Here is an 18,355-nt window from a genome sequence, read left to right as displayed (position 1 = left end):
GAGTCTTTATTGCTGATCTAATACAATCACTCAGACATTAATATTTAAAACATCCTTCTGAAATGTTACGGTTGCGACGTTTTCGTTTCCTCACTGCTGATGACGAGTTTTGTCTTATTATTATCTCTAAAGTTCAGAACAGAATTAATTTCCTTTATGCGATTTTGCTGGTGTTACCTAAAATCTCTTTTTTCCTAAGTCTTGAAAAATGTGTTACATTAAAAAAAAAAAAAAAAAAGATGAAAGAAACCAAACCCCATTACACGTTTAATTTAGAGATGATCATAAGATATGATTCCAGGTTGATTAGGAAAAAAAGCCAAGCGAGCCAAAAAGCTTTTACAGGAGAAGCAGAACATGGAGAAGAGCTTTAAAAATCGAGGTGGGAAAAGCCAGTTGGGATTTCAGTATTAATATATATATTTATTTTTTTTTTTTCCCCTTCCTATCTACCTGGAAGATAAAGGGGGCACGAAGGGATTGGGGCTGTGCAGAGCAGGCACGGGCAGGACGCGGCTCTGGGGATCAGAGGGGTTGGGATGAAAGGGGCTTTTCCAAAAGGGGCTTTTCCAAAAGGGACTTTTCCAAAAGGAGCTTTTCCAAAAGGGGCTTTTCCAGGGGGAAGTGGCTGTGCCTGGGTTGGGAAGGGATTCCTGTTCTTCCCAAAGCTGCTCTGCCCCAGGGACCCCACGGCCACGTCTCACCTGGGCCAGGAGCAGCTCCCACGCTCCCAGAGAACAGCAGGGCCTGACACAGACCAGGATCCAACCCGGGGAGAAACACCTGCGTGGGATGGTTCAAATTGCTCAGGGGATTCTTCCCAAAAAATCTCAGGATCTGGGTAAAATGAACGAGCAGAGATCATTCTGAGTCTGTGCTTAGCGGTCAGTCTACTGGAAGCTTCTCAAGGCCTGAAGGTCTCCTCAAGGCCTTCACAAAGCCCTGACGCCTTCCCAAGGTCTCCTCAAGGTTTCCTCAAGCTCTTCTCAAGGTTTTCCTTCCTGATTCTGAGAGATTTCAAAGAGAAACTTGGAATCAGCCGGCACATGGGAACGTTTGCTCTGGAGATGAGCGACTTGTGGCCAACCTGCCTCCAAATCTCCTGAGAGCCGTGGGAGGGACTTGAGGCCGTAATTCCTCCGTTTTCCCTTCCTTGTGCGTGAACGAGCTGCCACAAAAAAGTTCTCCATGATGGCAAAGAAGCCCAGGAGGAGAAAGCACAGATCTGCAGCTGATGAGAGAGGCGGGCACCAACGGGGAGGACAGAGGCTCCATGTCAGAAGGATCACGTTCTCCACGTGAGGGACAGAAGTGACTCTGCTCAGACCCTTGGGAAGTCACCTTGCTAAGGGTCACGCTGTCCTGCGCTCAGCTGGGACATAAAACAGGGAACTCTGGCAAATTTACTCTCCATCAGCTCTGACCCGTCGAGGTGACCGCAGGGTTTTAGTGGTGCTGAGCTCTCCCCTGGCACAGAACCCGCGGGGGTCACTCCGGCGGACGCCTCATACATTCCAAAGGGGAATTCCAGATTCATACAAGTAGGACCAGAAAATAAAACTCCCAAGGTTTCCAATGGGGACTGAAATTCAGCTGGAGAGGGACCTGGCTCCTCCCAGCGTGGTGTGGCAGAGCCGCCGGCGCGGCAGCAGCAGCAGCATCGGTGGGCGAGGCCCTTCCAGCAGCGCTGGCAACACGACTTTGGTTGATCCAGAGGTTGGCACTCGGAACGACAGCAGCAGGAAAGCCAGCGGGGCTGTGCCCGGGGAGCGGCGCCGGCTCCTCCGCGCTCGGGGCTGTGCCCGGGCACAGCTCCGGGCAGTGCTAAGGCGAGGTTCCCCGGCTGGGCACACCGAGAGGCTTCTCCAGCCAGATTGCCGAGGCGGCTCCCGGCCTGGAGCCAAGGAGGATCCCGGCTCTGGTGTCAAAGAGCCGGAGATCCCCCGGCTGCCGGGCTGGAGAAGCGCTGGGGGGTTTGGAGGAAACCAAAAGCGACTCCCAGGCCGGGTCCCGCCGAGCGGGGGGTGAGCAGGGATAAGGGAACATTCCACAGCTCGATTCCAGCAGCTTCCTCCTCGCCTTCCCAGTCCTCCCAGCCCCGAAAAAGAACGAACCCAAAGAGAAAAATGAAAGGAACGGAAAGAAAATCCAGCGTCTCCCAGTCCCGCGGCAGGACGAACACCAGTGGCAGAGGCCACATGAACAGTATTCTAATTTAATAAATAAATAACCTAAAACACACTGTCGACTATGGCAGCAAGCCCGGCTCTAGCGTGGGAAGCTTGCGCGGTTTCATCCTGTACAGTAGTTGAGAAAGACTCGGGTGCTTGCGGCGGCTCCTCGCGATTCTCCGGGACGCGGCGGCAGGAACTCAGTATCTGGGAAAAGGAGGAAAATGGGGTTTGGTGAGCGGGGAAGGGAGGAGAAGCTGCCCCGGCATCCCCAGTGTCCGGTTTTGGGCTGTTTGGAGGGCCTGGAAAGGCCCGGGGTGGCCTTGGGGCAGCCCACGTATCGAAGGAACAGGAGAGGCTTCAGTTCTTTTCTCGGTCTCGGTGTTTATTAATTGTTTATCTAAAAGATTTTGTCTCGGCCCGACAGAGCTCTGCTCAGCAGCCAGCCATGAGCACACTCACCTATCTTTATACCCATTGTTACGTGTACAATATTTATCATTTTTCCCCAATACCTTTCACCCTTATTGCCCGGTGCACTTTTAGTAATGACCAATCCCAAAGTGCCACCATCACCACAGAAGATGGAGGAGAAGAAGAAGAAGAAGAAGGACAGGACACGCCCCAATTCCTCCATCTTACTTCTCTAAACCCCCCTGTACAGAAATCCTAAACCCTGTGTCTCACTCTCTAATTAACCAATCCCTTCACCATTCACCCCGGTGAAACCCTCCTGTCCTCATACAGGTGTCGTCTCCTGTGTGGGATCAAAGTGCAGCCACCAGACACTTCTGGAACATTCCAGGACTCCCGAGCCCCCCAAGGGTGCTCTCGGTGACACCTCAGTGCTGAGGTGCTGAGATCCCACACCCCATGGTGGATTCTGGGAGGGGGCAACGCCAAGGACAGAAGTGGCTGAGGAAGGGACTCGGTCCTCGCTGCCTCCGAGGTGCCCACGGGAAGTTGGAGGGGCCGTGGCTCCTCCTCAGGGCAGGGAATTCCCTGAGAGCCTCAATGGATCCCAACCTCGCCAGGACAAACCTCGCTCCCCACAAGGATGGGCCATGCACCAAAACCAGGACAAACCTCACTCCCCACAAGGCTGGGCCATGCCAGGCACCGAGAACTGAACCAGAGGGAATTCCTCCACAGCCACAGGGAAGCGCCAGGAGTTTGCAAGGAAAAAAGCTCAGGATCTGAGAAAACCCAGTGATCCCCAAACTGGGAGTGTTCTGGTGCTCTCTGCCTGCCAAGAAAATCCCTTTTCCTACAGGAAAAGGATCTGGGCTTCACCCTCCCAAGCACTTTTGTGCAAAGCCATTTCATTTTCACAGTGGAAATTCATGGCAGTGCTGGCTAAAAATGTGGAAAGGGAAATGATCCAGGGCTCCTACTGAAAATTATTATTATTTTGGGGATCTGCCCAGCCCGTGCTCAGGAAGGAGCCGTGGAGCTGAGCCCAGGGAGCAGCCCCAGGGCCGAGGCCGCTCTGTGCCACCTCATCCTCCGTCAAACTTTAAAAATAAATCTGCCACCGAGCCGGTGGCATCGCGCTGGCATCTGCCACGTCTGGGTGACAGCTGCTGCCACGCACAAAGGGCTCCTGTCCTGCCAAGAGCTGCTGCCAGGGCTCCAAGTGCGCCCTCCCCTTCCTGCTGCCTGCCTGAGCAGGGAGACCTCGGAATCATCTCAGGGCATGGGTGGGGTTAAACCCCGGGTGTCCCCACAGCGGGGCAGGGGCACAGGGCTGGGAGGGGACAGGGAGGGGACAGAGGGCTGGGAGGGCACACAGAGGGCACTGGGAAGGATCAGGGCTGGGAGGGCACTGGGAGGGCACCGGAAGGGTCAGGGCTGGAGGGCACCTGTAGTAGTTGGGTTTGAAGGGTCCGTTCTTGTTGAGCCCCAGGTACTTGGCCTGCTCGTCCGTCAGCTCCGTCAGGTGCGCGTCGAAGGTGGGCAGGTGCAGGCTGGCCACGTACTCGTCTGGGGAGGGCACGGGAGGCCGGGCCTCGTCACAGCGGGCAAGGGAGGCCACAGCGAGTGCCCCGGGCTGAGGCACAACCCACCTGGCACCTCTGCTTGGTGACAGCCCAGCCCAAGACCAGGCCCTGCCTCAAAAAGCCCAACTGCCACCAAAAAGCCCATTCTGCCCAAAGTGTGCCCAGGAAGGGGCTCTGCTGGGGGAGCTGCTGGCAGGGGTGAGGCCCCATCCCTGGCACAGACCCAGAGGACAGCCCCTGAACAGGGAGGCACCCCCTGCTCTCCACACGTGGGACAGGAGAGCAGCAAAGCTGAAAGCCCCTGAGCTGGGCCCAGCCTGGCCCAGGGCCCCCTCCCAGCTGTGACAGTGCCCAGACTGGCCTAGAGCCCCCTCCCAGCTGTGACAGTGCCCCCTCCCAGCTGTGCCAGTGCCCAGCCCGACCCAGTGCCACCTCCCAGCTGTGCCAGTGCCCAGCCTGGCCCAGAGCCCCCTCCCAGCTGTGCCAGTGCCCAGCCTGGCCCTGTGCCCCCTCCCAGCTGTGCCAGTGCCCAGCCTGACCCAGAGCCCCCTCCCAGCCTGGCCCAGAGCCCCCTCCCAGCTGTGCCAGTGCCCAGCCTGGCCCAGAGCCCCCTCCCAGCCTGGCCCAGAGCCCCCTCCCAGCTGTGCCAGTGCCCAGCCTGACCCCGGGCCCCCTCCCAGCTGTGCCAGTGCCCAGCCCGGCCCAGAGCCCCCTCCCAGCTGTACCAGTGCCCAGCCTGGCCTAGAGCCCCCTCCCAGCTGTGCCAGTGCCCAGCCTGGCCCCGTGCCCCCTCCCAGCTGTGCCAGTGCCCAGCCCGGCCCAGTGCCCCCTCCCAGCTGTGCCAGTGCCCAGCCTGGCCCAGAGCCCCCTCCCAGCTGTGCCAGTGCCCCCTCCCAGCTGTGGCAGTGCCCAGCCTGGCCCCGTGCCCCCTCCCAGCCCAACAGGCACGAGCAGAGGGCAGTGGGAGCACCGTTACCCATTTTTTTAGGCAGCAAGTACACGTCCTGCTTGTAGCGGCCCTCGGGAGCGTTGTAGAGCTCTATCAGAGCCAGGGCCTGCGGAGAGGACGCCGGGTCAGGGCTGCTGTCCCTCAGAGCAGGGCCTGCCCCCAGCCCAGCCCAAATCCCTCACCTGGGTGGTGGCCGTGATGGACAGGACGAAGGTGGGCACGGTGGAGCAGCTCAGGTTCAGCAGGCGGCCCTGGAAGCAGAGTGTGGCTGTTAACAGGGCACAAACCCAGTCTGTAACCCCAGGGACAGGGGACAGCAGCCCCTGGAGCTGTGTCCCTGCTGTGCCCCCTGCACCCAGCCCCGAGGTGGGGCTGCCCTCAGGAAATGGGAGATACCCTGGAGAGGGATGAATTAAAACAGGGGAGCTTTTCCTCATCCCAGGAACTCAGGGGGGCCCCTGTGGCTCTGCACAAGTCCCTGCCAGGAGGGGACATCCAAGGGGGCCGGGCTGTGCTCCAGGGAACAGGGACAGCAGCAGAGGGAGCGGCCTCAGGCTGGGCCAGGGCGGGTTTGGATTGGATTTTAGGGGAAATTCCCCATGGAAAGGGTGGGCAGGAATGGAATGGGCTGCCCAGGGCAGGGGTGGAGTCCCCATCCCTGGGAGGATTTAAAGCCCCGTGGATGTGGCACTGGGGATGTGGTGGCTTTGGCAGTGCTGGGAATGGTTGGCCCTGATGGACTCCGAGGTGTTTTCCAACCTAAAGCATTCTGTGATTCCAGGATTCCCTGGGCCAAACCCACCATGCACAGGGACCCAGAGCTGCAGGGGCTCCCTCACCTCTGCCAGCAGCACGATCCTCTTGCCATCGGGCCAGATGACGTGATCCACCTGGGACCTCACCCGCTCCCAGGTGAGCTCGGGCGTGCGCAGGCTGGCCTGGAACGTGGGCAATGTCACAGCAGCACCAGCAGCCCCAGCGCCTCAGACACGGGCTGGGAACGGCAGCAGCCCCTGCCAGGGCCCTGGGAGTGTCCCCTGGAGCCCAGCCCAGCCCCAGCCCCAGCCCAGGGACCCCTCTGTGAGTCACAGCCTGGACGGTCTCTGGGAGCTCAGCACAGCAGAGCGGCACCACGGCTGCCCGAGGGATGCTGAGGGGGATTCACCATCGCCCCAAAGAGTGCCACTCAAAGCACCCAAACAGCACTGCCCCAGAGCACCATCACCCCAAAACACCATCACCCTAAAGCACTGTCACCCCAAAACACCATCACCCCAAACAGCACTGCCCCAAAGCACCATCACCCCAAAGCACCATCACCCTAAAGCACTGTCACTCCAAAACACCATCACCCCAAAGAGTGTCACTCAAAGCACCCAAACACCATTGCCCCGAAGCACCATCACCCCAAAACACCATCACCCTAAAGCACTGTCACCCCAAAACACCATCGCCCCAAACAGCGTCACTCAAAGTACAACCACCCCAAACAGCACTGCCCCAAAGCACCATCACCCCAAAACACCATCACCCCAAACAGCACTGCCCCAAAGCACCATCACCCCAAAACACCATCACCCCAAACAGCACTGCCCCAAAGCACCATCACCCCAAAACACCATCACCCCAAACAGCACTGCCCCAAAGCACCATCACCCCAAAACACCATCACCCCAAACAGCACTGCCCCAAAGCACCATCACCCCAAAACACCATCACCCCAAACAGCGTCACTCAAAGCACCAAACAGCACTGCCCCAAAGCACCATCACCTCAAACACCATCACCCTAAAGCACTGTCACCCCAAAACACCATCACCCCAAACAGCGTCACTCAAAGTACAACCACCCCAAACAGCACTGCCCCAAAGCACCATCACCTCAAAACACCATTATCCTAAAGCTCTGTCAGCCCAAAACTGGGCACTCTGACCCTAAAAGAACCATCATCCTAAACCACTGTAACCCCAAACACCATCAACCTGAAACAGGCACCCCAAACCCCTAAACCCCATCCCCAGCCCCCGTGGCCGCGCTCACCACGTCGATCTCGGTGTTGGAGTGTCCCATGTTGCAGACAATGCAGCTGTTCTTCATCCTGTCCAGATGTTCCCTGGTCACCACGTTCTTGTTCCCTGCCAGCACCACAGTCCTGGATCAATCCCTGGCCTGCTCCACCTCTGGGGCTTTGCCTCAGCCTGGGCTGGGCTGGGGCCCTTTTGGGGTCTCCATCCCCATGGGCCCCTTTTGGGGTGTGGATTCCCATGGGGCCCTTTTGGGGTCTGCATCCCCACGGGGCCCTTTTGGGGTGGGCACCTTCATGGGGCCCTTTTGGGGTCTGGATCCCCATGGGATCCCTTTTGGGGTCTGGATCCCCACAGGGCCCTTTTGGGGTCTCCATCCCCATGGGGCCCTTTTGGGGTCTGGATCCCCATGGGATCCCTTTTGGGGTGTGCATACCCATGGGGCCCTTTTGGGGTCTGCATCCCCACGGGGCCATTTGGGGTCTCCATCCCCACAAGGCCCTTTTGGGGTCTGGATCCCCACAAGGCCCTTTTGGGGTCTGGATCCCCACAGGGCCCTTTTGGGGTCTCCATCCCCATGGGGCCCTTTTGGGGTCTGGATCCCCATGGGATCCCTTTTGGGGTCTGCATCCCCACAGGGCCCTTTTGGGGTCTGGATCCCCACAGGGCCCTTTTGGGGTCTCCATCCCCACAGGGCCCTTTTGGGGTGTGCATCCCCACAGGGCCCTTTTGGGGTGTGGAGCCCCAGGAGACCCTTTTGGGGTGTGCACCCCCATTTCCCCCGCTGGCCCGTACCTGTGCAGGTGATGACGATGTCCACCTGCCTGATGACCTCATTGAGCTTCACCAGCCGGAACCCGTCCATGCTGGGAGGGAAAACAGGGACAAAGTGAGCCCAGATCCTGATTTTAACCCCTGATGAGCCACTGGGAGCTCCTGGGGCCATCCTGGAGGCTCTGGGACATTTGTGTGGAGAATGAGAAGGATTTTGGGGCTTTCCCATCAAGGCTTTCTCATCTGCAAACCTCAATTCTGGACCCTGATGGGGTTTTTAGGGCTGCTCCTCCTGCAGGGAACATCCAGGAGCTGTGGATCCGCTCAGAATCCAGGCTGGGACGGATTTAGAGCATCCCAAAAACCACCCCAAAGCTGTGGGTGCCCCTCCCCACCCCAAAATCCTGACTGAGGCACCTGCAGAGCCCTCAGGCCTGCCCTGCCCTCCCCAGCAAGGTGAGCTCAGGGATAACAAGGGCAGCCTGGGCTTTTTTGGGATTTGTTGACAATCCTCCCCAGAGCTCCTTCCTGTGCCTCTCACAAGCTGCAAAATTGAAGTGACTAAAATAAAAAAGTCATTTTTTTTCTGCTGCATGTCCCCATTTCCTGAGCTTTTCCCATGCCAGCTCCTCCTGAGAGGGGCCCTGTGCTGCTGCAGGGAAGGGATGGCTGGGAATTCCCAGCTGAGGGTGGATGAAGGACACAGAGCAGCCCAAAAGTTCATCAGCTCTGCTAATTAGAGCTCATTAGTCCCCTCAGCACACCCTGGGGAGGAGCAGGCTGAGGGTGATGCGGCTCTGGGTGGTTTTGGGGTCCCACAGCTGCGGATGCAAAGGAGGATCCAAACCCAGCTGTGTGTGCTGAGGGGCTGGGGGGGTCCCAGGACCCCAAACACCCCCAGGGTGAGGGGTGGGCACAGCCCTGGCACTGCCAGGGAGCAGCTCAGTGCCAAAATCCCTGCAAGGCACACCCCAAGCTCCTGCCTGCTGTGGGGTGAGATAAACTGGGAGGTGCTTTAGGGCAGGGCCCTTTCCTGGGATGGGATAAACCAGGAGATGTTTTAGGGCAGGGCCTGTTTCATGGGATGGGATAAACCAGGAGATGTTTTAGGGCAGGGCTTGTTTAATGGGATGGGATAAACCAGGAGATGTTTTAGGGCAGATGGGATAAACTGGGAGATGTTTTAGGGCAGGGCCCTTTCCTGGGATGGGATAAACCAGGAGAAGCTTTAGGGCAGGGCCCTTTCCTGGGATGGGATAAACTGGAAGTGCTTTAGGGCAGATGGGATGAACCAGGAGAAGCTTTAGGGCAGGGCCTGTTTCATGGGATGGGATAAACTGGGAGATGTTTTAGGGGAGGGTCCCTTCTCTGGGATGGGATAAACCAGAAGAAGCTTTAGGGCAGATGGGATAAACCAGGAGATGTTTTAGGACAGGGTCCTTTCATGGGATGGGATAAATTGGGGGATGTTTTAGGGCAGATGGGATAAACTGGGAGATGTTTTAGGACAGGGTCCTTTCATGGGATGGGATAAACTGGAAGTGCTTTAGGGTAGATGGGATAAACCAGGAGATGTTTTAGGGCAAGGTCCATTCATGGGATGGGATGAACCAGGAGAAACTTTAGGGCATTTCTGGAATGGATTAACCGGGAGGTGTTTTAGGGCATTTCTGGGATGGATAAAGCAGGAGGTGTTTTAGGGCATTTCTGGGATGGATAAAGCAGGAGGAGTTTTAGGGCATTTCTGGAATGGATAAACCAGGAGGTGTTTTAGGGCATTTCTGGAATGGGATAAAGCAGGAGGTGTTTTAGGGCATTTCTGGGATGGATGAACCAGGAGGTGTTTTAGGGCATTTCTGGGATGGGATGAATCAGGAGGTGTTTTAGGGCATTTCTGGGATGGATGAACCAGGAGGTGTATTAGGGCATTTCGGGGATGGGATGAACCAGGAGGTGTTTTAGGGCATTTCTGGGATGGATTAACCAGGAGGTGTTTTAGGGCAGGCCCCAGGGCAGGGCTGGGTGCAGGAATCCCTCGGGATGGGGTTTCCAGGGCAGGGAGGGTTCCAGCCCTACCAGGCCTGCAGGGCACAGATGGGGTCGATCTCGGTGACGTAGACGATGGAGCCCATGGCCTTGAGGGCAGCACAGCAGCCCTTGCCCACCTGCAACAACAGGGACAGGCTCAGGGAACCCCACAGCTGGGCACAGACCCCAGTGTTGGGGCACAAACCCCATTATTGGGGCACAAACCCCATTATTGGGCACAGACCCCATTACTGGGGCACAAACCTCATTGTTGGGGCACAAACCCCATTATTGGGGCACAAACCCCATTATTGGGCACAAACCCCATTGCTGGGCACAAACCCCATTGCTGGGGCACAAACCCCATTATTGGGGCACAAACCCCATTATTGGGGCACAAACCCATTATTGGGGCACAAACCCCATTGCTGGGCACAGACCCCAATGTTGGGGCACAAACCCCATTGCTGGGCACAGACCCCATTGCTGGGGCACAAACCCCATTGCTGGGCACAGACCCCAATGTTGGGGCACAAACCCCACAGCTGGGCACAAACCCCATTGCTGGGCACAAACCCCATTGCTGGGGCACAAACCCCATTATTGGGGCACAAACCCCATTGCTGGGCACAAACCCCATTGCTGGGGCACAAACCCCAATGTTGGGGCACAGACCCCATTGCTGGGCACAGACCCCATTATTGGGGCACAAACCCCATTGCTGGGGCACAAACCCCATTGTTGGGGCACAAACCCCATTATTGGGCACAAACCCCATTGCTGGGTACAGACCCCATTGCTGGGCACAAACCCCATTATTGGGGCACAAACCCCATTATTGGGGCACAAACCCCATTGCTGGGCACAGACCCCATTATTGGGGCACAAACCACATTATTGGGGCACAAACCCCATTATTGGGGCACAAACCCCATTATTGGGCACAAACCCCATTGCTGGGGAGAAACCCCATTATTGGGGCACAAACCCCATTATTGGGGCACAAACCCCAAAAAATTCCAGTAAAGTTAATTCCACTGCAACTGGTGTGAACTGGTGCTGAGAAAACGTGGGAAAAGAGGAATATTCCCATGGGGAGAGGGTTGGTGAAGGGATAAATCAAGATTAATTCTCTCCTGATCACTGGAATGCCCAGAACATCTGCAGAACCTCAGATTTTAGTAAAATCGATTAAATATAACATTAAAATTATAGAAATACATCTTATCAATATGTGGGCATGCCAATATCCAGATGTTAAAGATATGCAGAATATTTAGTGTATTTTTTTAAAGCTTTGGCATCTCTGTAATAATAAAGAAATGAAGGAAACTTTCAGTTTTTGGCAAACTCCTGAGGTTTGGGGGGTCCTGCAGGTGCAGAGCAAAGACCTGAGGGTGGAGGAAGCTGTGCTGAGGATTCACACCCGGAATTCCCAGTGGGAAAAGGGGGAAATTGGGAAAAGGGAGCCCCTTACCTCCCCATAGCCACACACCACCACCTGCTTCCCGCCAAACATCATGTCTGTTGTCCTCTTCAGGCTGAGGAAAAAGGGAAAAAAACCCAATTAAAGGTCAGAATTGCAGCCCAGCACTGAGAGCTGCTCCAAGGATGGAGCCACAGCTGGATCCTGCATCCCTGAAATTCCAGGGGAAGAGAAATCCCCAAAAGCACCTAAAAATTCCCTTCTCCTTTTGGAAGGGAGGGGGTTCTTTTGTTCTTCCAACAAAGAGGATGGAATTTGGGTTTGGAGCCCTTTCTTTGTTGATTTTTATTCATTAACCCTTTGTTTTGGCACTTCTAAAATACTGAAAATCCTCTCCAAAAATCCTTTAATCGGAGTTTTTGTTGCCAAGCCCCAAGGAGGAGCCCTGGGAGCAGCAGGGGAGTGGGATCTCCTTGCCAGAATCCCAGAGATTTCCCAAATGCAGCTCCCCCTTCCTCTGCTCCCTCCCTGAGCGTGTCCTACATTCCAGGCTATTTTTGGCTCTGGAGTAAATAGGTTAGCAGTGCAGGGAAGGTGAAATTCCCTCCCTTTTCCAGGGAATTCAGCTGAACCCCACAGCAGCTCTGGGGCACCTCAGCTCTCCTCGGCCCTGACCCCGTCTGAAATTCCTGCACCAGGCTGAGCCCAAATCCCAATTTACCCCCGAGGTGTTTGCATGGAATCCCAGGGCTTTTTGGGTTGGGAAGGACCTTAAATCCCATCCCATCCCATCCCATCCCATCCCATCCCATCCCATCCCATCCCAGGGATCCCATCCCATCCCATCCCATCCCATCCCATCCCATCCCATCCCATCCCATGGATCCCATCCCATCCCATGGATCCCATCCCATCCCATCCCATGGATCCCATCCCATCCCATCCCATCCCATCCCATCCCATGGATCCCATCCCATCCCATGGATCCCATCCCATCCCATCCCATCCCATCCCATCCCATCCCATCCCATCCCATCCCATCCCATCCCATCCCATCCCATCCCATGGATCCCATCCCATCCCATCCCATGGATCCCATCCCATCCATCCCATCCCATCCCATCCCATCCCATCCCATCCCATCCCATCCCATCCCATCCCATCCCATCCCATCCCATCCCATCCATCCATCCCATCCCATCCCATCCATCCCATCCCATCCCATCCCATCCCATGGATCCCATCCCATCCCATCCCATCCCCATCCCATCCCATCCCATCCCATCCCATGGATCCCATCCCATCCCATCCCATCCCATCCCATCCCATCCCATCCCATCCCACCCCACCCCATCCCATCCCATCCCATGGATCCCATCCCATCCCATCCCATGGATCCCATCCCATCCCATCCCATCCCATCCCATCCCATCCCATCCCATCCCATGGATCCCATCCCATCCCATGGATCCCATCCCATCCCATCCCATGGATCCCATCCCATCCCATCCCCATCCCATCCCATCCCATGGATCCCATCCCATCCCATCCCATCCCATCCCATCCCATCCCATCCCATCCCATCCCATCCCATGGATCCCATCCCATCCCATCCCATGGATCCCATCCCATCCCATGGATCCCATCCCATCCCATCCCATCCCATCCCATCCCATCCCATCCCATCCCATCCCATCCCATCCCATCCCATCCCATCCCATCCCATCCCCATCCCATCCCATCCCATCCCATCCCATGGATCCCATCCCATCCCATCCCATCCCATCCCATCCCATCCCATCCCATCCCATCCCATCCCATCCCATCCCACTGTCCCAGGCTGTTCCTGTTCCTGCCACAGCTGCTCTGGGAATTCTGTTCCCATATTTCACCCCCTCATTATTCCCATTCCCTGTTCCTTGCACATCCCAAATCCACGGATTGCTCGTGGATTGTGCCACAAACGATGTCACAACAAGGACAAAACCTGTCCCAGCCTCACTTGGCCGTGATGGGATTTGGGGCTGGAGGGACACAGACACCCAATTCCATGAAAGAAAGGGGATAAAGAGCTGGAGAGAGCAAAGGGACAGAGGCAGATTCTGTCCAAAGGGGAGAGGGACAGGACAGGAATTCTGATGTGCACCAGAGGTAGGGGAGGATTTTATTCTCTGACACACAAACTGAGCTGAGATGATCCAAATGGCAGCAGAGCAGAGCCCTGTGGGAATTCCTCCCTGTTCCCTGTGGGAATTCCCCCCAATTCCTTGTGGGAATTCTTCCCCATTCCCTGTGGGAATTCCTTCCAGCTCTCCACGGGAATTCCTCCCTGTTCTCTGTGGGAATTCCCCCCAATTTCTTGTGGGAATTCTTTCTCATTCCCTGTGGGGATTCTTCCCTGTTCATTGTGGGAATTCCTCCCCAATCCCCTGAGGAGATTGCTCCCTGTTTCCTGGAGGAATTCCTTCCCATTCCTTGTGGGAATCCCTCCCCATTCCCTTTGGGAATTCTTCCCTGTTCCCTGTGGGAATTCCTCCCTGTTCTCCCATTCCCTCATGGGAATTCCTCCTTAGTCCCTGTAGGGATCCCTCCCCATTCCCTGTGGGAATTCCTTCCCGTTCCCTGTAGGAATTCCTCCCTATTCCCTGTAGGAATTCCTCCCTGTTTCCCATGGGGATTCCTCCCCATTCCTTGTGGGAATTCCTCCCCATTCCCTGCAGGAATTCCTCCCCATTCCCTGCAGGAATTCCTCCCTGTTCCCTGTGGGAATCCCTCCCCATTCCCATGGCAATCCCTCCCCATTCCCATGGCAATCCCTCCCCATTCCCACTGGAATTCCTCCCCATTCCCCTGGGATCCCTCTCACCCATCCAGGATGGATTCCCTGCAGCAGTAGAGGTTGTCAAACTTCTGCTTGGTGACGGAGTCGTTGACGTTCATGGCTGGCACGCAGAGCTTCCCCGCCTTGGAGAGCTGGTACAGCCTGGCACGGGCACAGAGCCGGGGTTACCCAGGGAATTCAGCCCTGCTCCCAGGGGTTTGGGATGGCAAGGGTTAGGGTTAGGGTTAGGATCAGCCTGGCCATGGCAGGGGCACTGGAAACCATCCCAGTGCCCAGCCTGGCCTTGGGCACTGCAGGGATCAGGGGCAGCCCCAGCTGCTCTGGGAATCCCTTCCCAAAATCCCAGCCCAGGCTCCCTCTCCAGGGAATTCCCTCCATTCCCAGCTCTCCCAGCCTGGCATTGGATCCATCCCCACCCCGACTCCTCTCCAGGAAGGGATTTTGGGCTCTGGGGGCTTCACTGGCAATCTCAGCACTCCAGGAAGGGTCTCCCTTCCCTTTGCCATCCCCAACTTCCATAAAAACCCCTGGGGATGGATTCTGAGTGTCCCAAATGCCAGAATGGTTTGGGTGGGAAGGGCCCTTCAAGCCCATCCCATTCCAAGCCCACCATCCCAGTGCCCAGCCTGGCCTTGGGCACTGCAGGGATCAGGGGCAGCCCCAGCTGCTCTGGCAATGCCAGCCCAGGCAGGAATTGCTCATTGCCAAGATGCCACCCATGGCTGCCCTCTGGCAGTGGGAGCCATTCCCTGGGTGCTGTCCCTGCAGGCCTTGTCCCCAGTCCCCCTGCAGGCCCTGCCAGGGGCTCTCAGCTCTCCCTGGATCCCTCCCTGCTCCAGCATCCCCCTGCTCTCAGCTCTGGGCACAGACTCAACTCCTCATAGCAGGAAAATCACTAAAAATGAATTCAAACACCTCACTGTGTCTCTTCTTTCAAGAGAGTCTGAAAATCCAGTTCCTGCTCCAGCCCTGGGGAAGGAGAACCTGCCTTTGGAAATCTCTTCTTCCCACACTGGGATTTCAGATCCTAAAAATATCAGCAGTCCTCCTGCTGACCCCGCTGGTGCAGAGCTGGAGCCATTTCCCTGGTTCACACATTTCATTTCCCTGCTCCAGGAGCTGCCTGAGCCTCTGGCCAAGCTCTGATCAGCTCAGAGCTGCAGCCAAGCCTTCCCCCTGCAAGGACCCAGCCAACAGCGCTGCTCTCCTCAGTTCCCTGGCACCTGGGATGGCATGAATTCCATGGAAAAGCTCCAGTGGCACCTCCCAGCCCCCAGAGCTGCTCCCACCCCAGCCCTGCTCCTGCCAGGGACTCAGGGATTTCACTCACTCATCCCTCAGGCTCTCCCTTCCCCACAAACAGCTCAGTCCCTCTTCCCAAACCTCACTTCTTCCCAGGGATTTAGGGCAGGGCTGGGCTCCTCATCCCTCCTGTTCATCTCCAGGTGGGAGCCTCTCCTCCCTCCCACCCAGGGACAAACATCCTGCTCCTCCTCGGGGCAGCTCAGAGCAGAAACTGCTGGATCCTGCTCGATTGAAGCAGTTTCCATGCCAAGCCAGGCCTGGCAGAGCAGAGCCCAGCTGCTCAGGGCTGAGCTCAGCTGTGCTGTCCCAAACCTGTGCACCCCGGTGACGCTCTCCTCCACGATGCCCTTGATCTTCTTGAACATGTTGGGGTATTTCTTGTAGATCCAGTGGGTGAGATCTCCCCCATCATCCAGGATCTGCAATGGGAACAGAGTCACTGGGGCTGGGCAGGGAGCTGGAATAAACACACTGGGGGGGAGGGAGGAGAGAGAGGAAAACTCTGGAAAACTGCCCTGGGAAGGGCAGGCAGGAAAACAACTCAGCCCCAGGAATCTCAGAATTCCAGGGAAAAGAGAGGTCCAAGAGCTTGGCCAGTCTTCTGTGTGTGGAAACACCTGGAATGGCAGCCAGGGGAGGTGCTGGGCTCAGAGAGCCCCTGAGGAAGAAAAGATCCAAGGAAAGGAAAAACCCAAATGTGGAATTTGGCACATCCTCCTGCCCCCGGGAGGCCCCGTGGCCTGGGCAAGGTGGGAAGGGTGAGAACCCTGCTGGAATCCAGGGACAGCAGGAGCAGAGCCCACCCAGGGCAGGGGAGGATCTGCTGGAATTCAGGGACAGCAGGAGCAGAGCCCACCCAGGGAAGGGTGAGAACCCTGCTGGAACCCAGGGAAAGCAGGAGCAGAGCCCACCCAGGGCAGGGAGAACCCTGCTGGAATCCAGGGACAGCAGGAGCAGAGCCCACCCAGGGCAGGGGAGGATCTGCTGGAATTCAGGGACAGCAGGAGCAGAGCCCACCCAGGGCAGGGGAGGATCTGCTGGAATTCAGGGACAGCAGGAGCAGAGCCCACCCAGGGCAGGGGGAGTGTCCAGGGGCTCAACAGGGTGACAGCAACACGGCCACCATCAGCCTCAGAGTCACCGTCATCATCATCATCATCATCACCATCATCATCATCATCACCATCACCATCATCATCACCATCACCATCATCATCATCATCACCATCATCATCATCACCATCATCATCATCATCATCATCATCACCATCATCACCATCATCACCATCACCATCACCATCATCATCACCATCATCATCATCATCATCATCATCATCATCACCATCACCACCATCATCACCATCATCATCATCCTTGCACATTCCTCACACTGATGTCAGACTTTTCACTGCATCATCATCATCACCATCATCATCATCATCACCATCATCATCATCACCATCATCATCATCCTTGCACATTCCTTATACTGATGTCAAAGACTTTTCACTGCATCATCATCATCACCATCATCATCACCATCATCATCCTTGCACATTCTTCACACTAAGACTTTTCACTGCATCATCACCATCACCATCACCATCATCATCACCATCACCATCATCATCATCCTTGCACATTCCTCACACTGATGTCAAAGACTTTTCACTGCATCATCATCATCACCATCATCATCACCATCATCATCATCATCACCATCACCATCATCCTTGCACATTCCTCACACTGATATCCAAGACTTTTCATTGCATCATCACCATCACCATCATCACCATCACCATCACCATCATCATCCTTGCACATTCCTCACACTGATGTCAAAGACTTTTCACTGCATCATCACCATCACCATCATCATCATCATCACCATCATCATCCTTGCACATTCCTCACACTGATATCCAAGACTTTTCACTGCATCATCACCATCATCATCATCATCACCATCTCACTCTGCACATTCCCTACACCAAAGACTTCTCACTGCATCCTTCTCCTCTTCCTCCTTCTCTTTCCATATTCCATATACTGAGATCAAAGACTTCTCACTGCATCATCATCATCATCATCCTCGTCCTTGCATATTCCACACACTGATGTCAAAGACTTTTCACTGTGTCGTCATCATCATCATCATCATCATCATCATCATCCTCATCCCACTCTTTGCACATTCCCTACACCAAAGTCAAAGATTTCTCACTGCATCCTCCTCTTCCTCCTCCTTCCATATTCCTTACACTGAGGTCGAAGACTTCTCACTTCATCATCACCATCATCATCATCATCATCATCCTCTTCTTTGCATGTTCCCTACTCCAATGCAAGGAATTCCAACAGCATCATCATCCTCCTCATCCTCCTCATCCTCATCATCCTTCTATATTCCATACACTGATGTCGAAGACTTTTCACTGCATCATCATCATCATCATCATCATCATCATCATCATCACCATCATCATCCTCATCCCACTCTTTGCACATTCCCTACACCAAAGTCAGATTTCTCACTGCATCCTCCTCCTCCTTCTTTTCCTCCTTCTCTTTCCATATTCCTTACACTGAGGTCAAAGACTTCTCACTTCATCATCACCATCATCATCACCATCACCATCATCATCTTCATCCTCTTCTTTGCATGTTCCCTACTCCAAGGAATCCTGACTGCATCATCATCCTCATCCTCGCATATTCCATACACTGATGTCAAAGACTTTTCACTACATCATTGTCCTCCTCATCCTCCTTCTCCTCCTCCAAGATTTCTCACTTCATCATCAATCATCATCATCATCATCAATGTTTAATG

General features: G+C 55.5%; 1 protein-coding gene across 1 annotated transcript in view; it reads right to left on the bottom strand.

The window, feature by feature from the left end:
• Window positions 1-422: 422 nt before the first annotated feature.
• Window positions 423-18,355, bottom strand: part of AHCYL2 (adenosylhomocysteinase like 2) — a 76,187-nt gene continuing 58,254 nt past the window's right edge. The window contains exons 7-17 of the mRNA XM_074540332.1: window positions 15,832-15,938; window positions 14,239-14,355; window positions 11,424-11,487; window positions 9,995-10,083; window positions 7,940-8,010; window positions 7,161-7,255; window positions 5,960-6,058; window positions 5,303-5,371; window positions 5,148-5,226; window positions 4,034-4,154; window positions 423-2,378 (exon numbers count right to left, since the gene is read on the bottom strand). Of these exons, the coding sequence (XP_074396433.1) occupies window positions 2,372-2,378; window positions 4,034-4,154; window positions 5,148-5,226; window positions 5,303-5,371; window positions 5,960-6,058; window positions 7,161-7,255; window positions 7,940-8,010; window positions 9,995-10,083; window positions 11,424-11,487; window positions 14,239-14,355; window positions 15,832-15,938 (918 nt within the window). The 3' untranslated portion in view covers window positions 423-2,371. The remainder of the gene's footprint in view (window positions 2,379-4,033; window positions 4,155-5,147; window positions 5,227-5,302; window positions 5,372-5,959; window positions 6,059-7,160; window positions 7,256-7,939; window positions 8,011-9,994; window positions 10,084-11,423; window positions 11,488-14,238; window positions 14,356-15,831; window positions 15,939-18,355) is intronic.

This window comes from Zonotrichia albicollis, chromosome 4, assembly GCF_047830755.1.
Source record: "Zonotrichia albicollis isolate bZonAlb1 chromosome 4, bZonAlb1.hap1, whole genome shotgun sequence".
Classification (NCBI taxonomy): Eukaryota; Metazoa; Chordata; class Aves; order Passeriformes; family Passerellidae; genus Zonotrichia; species Zonotrichia albicollis.
This window is presented reverse-complemented; position numbering and strand designations above follow the sequence as displayed.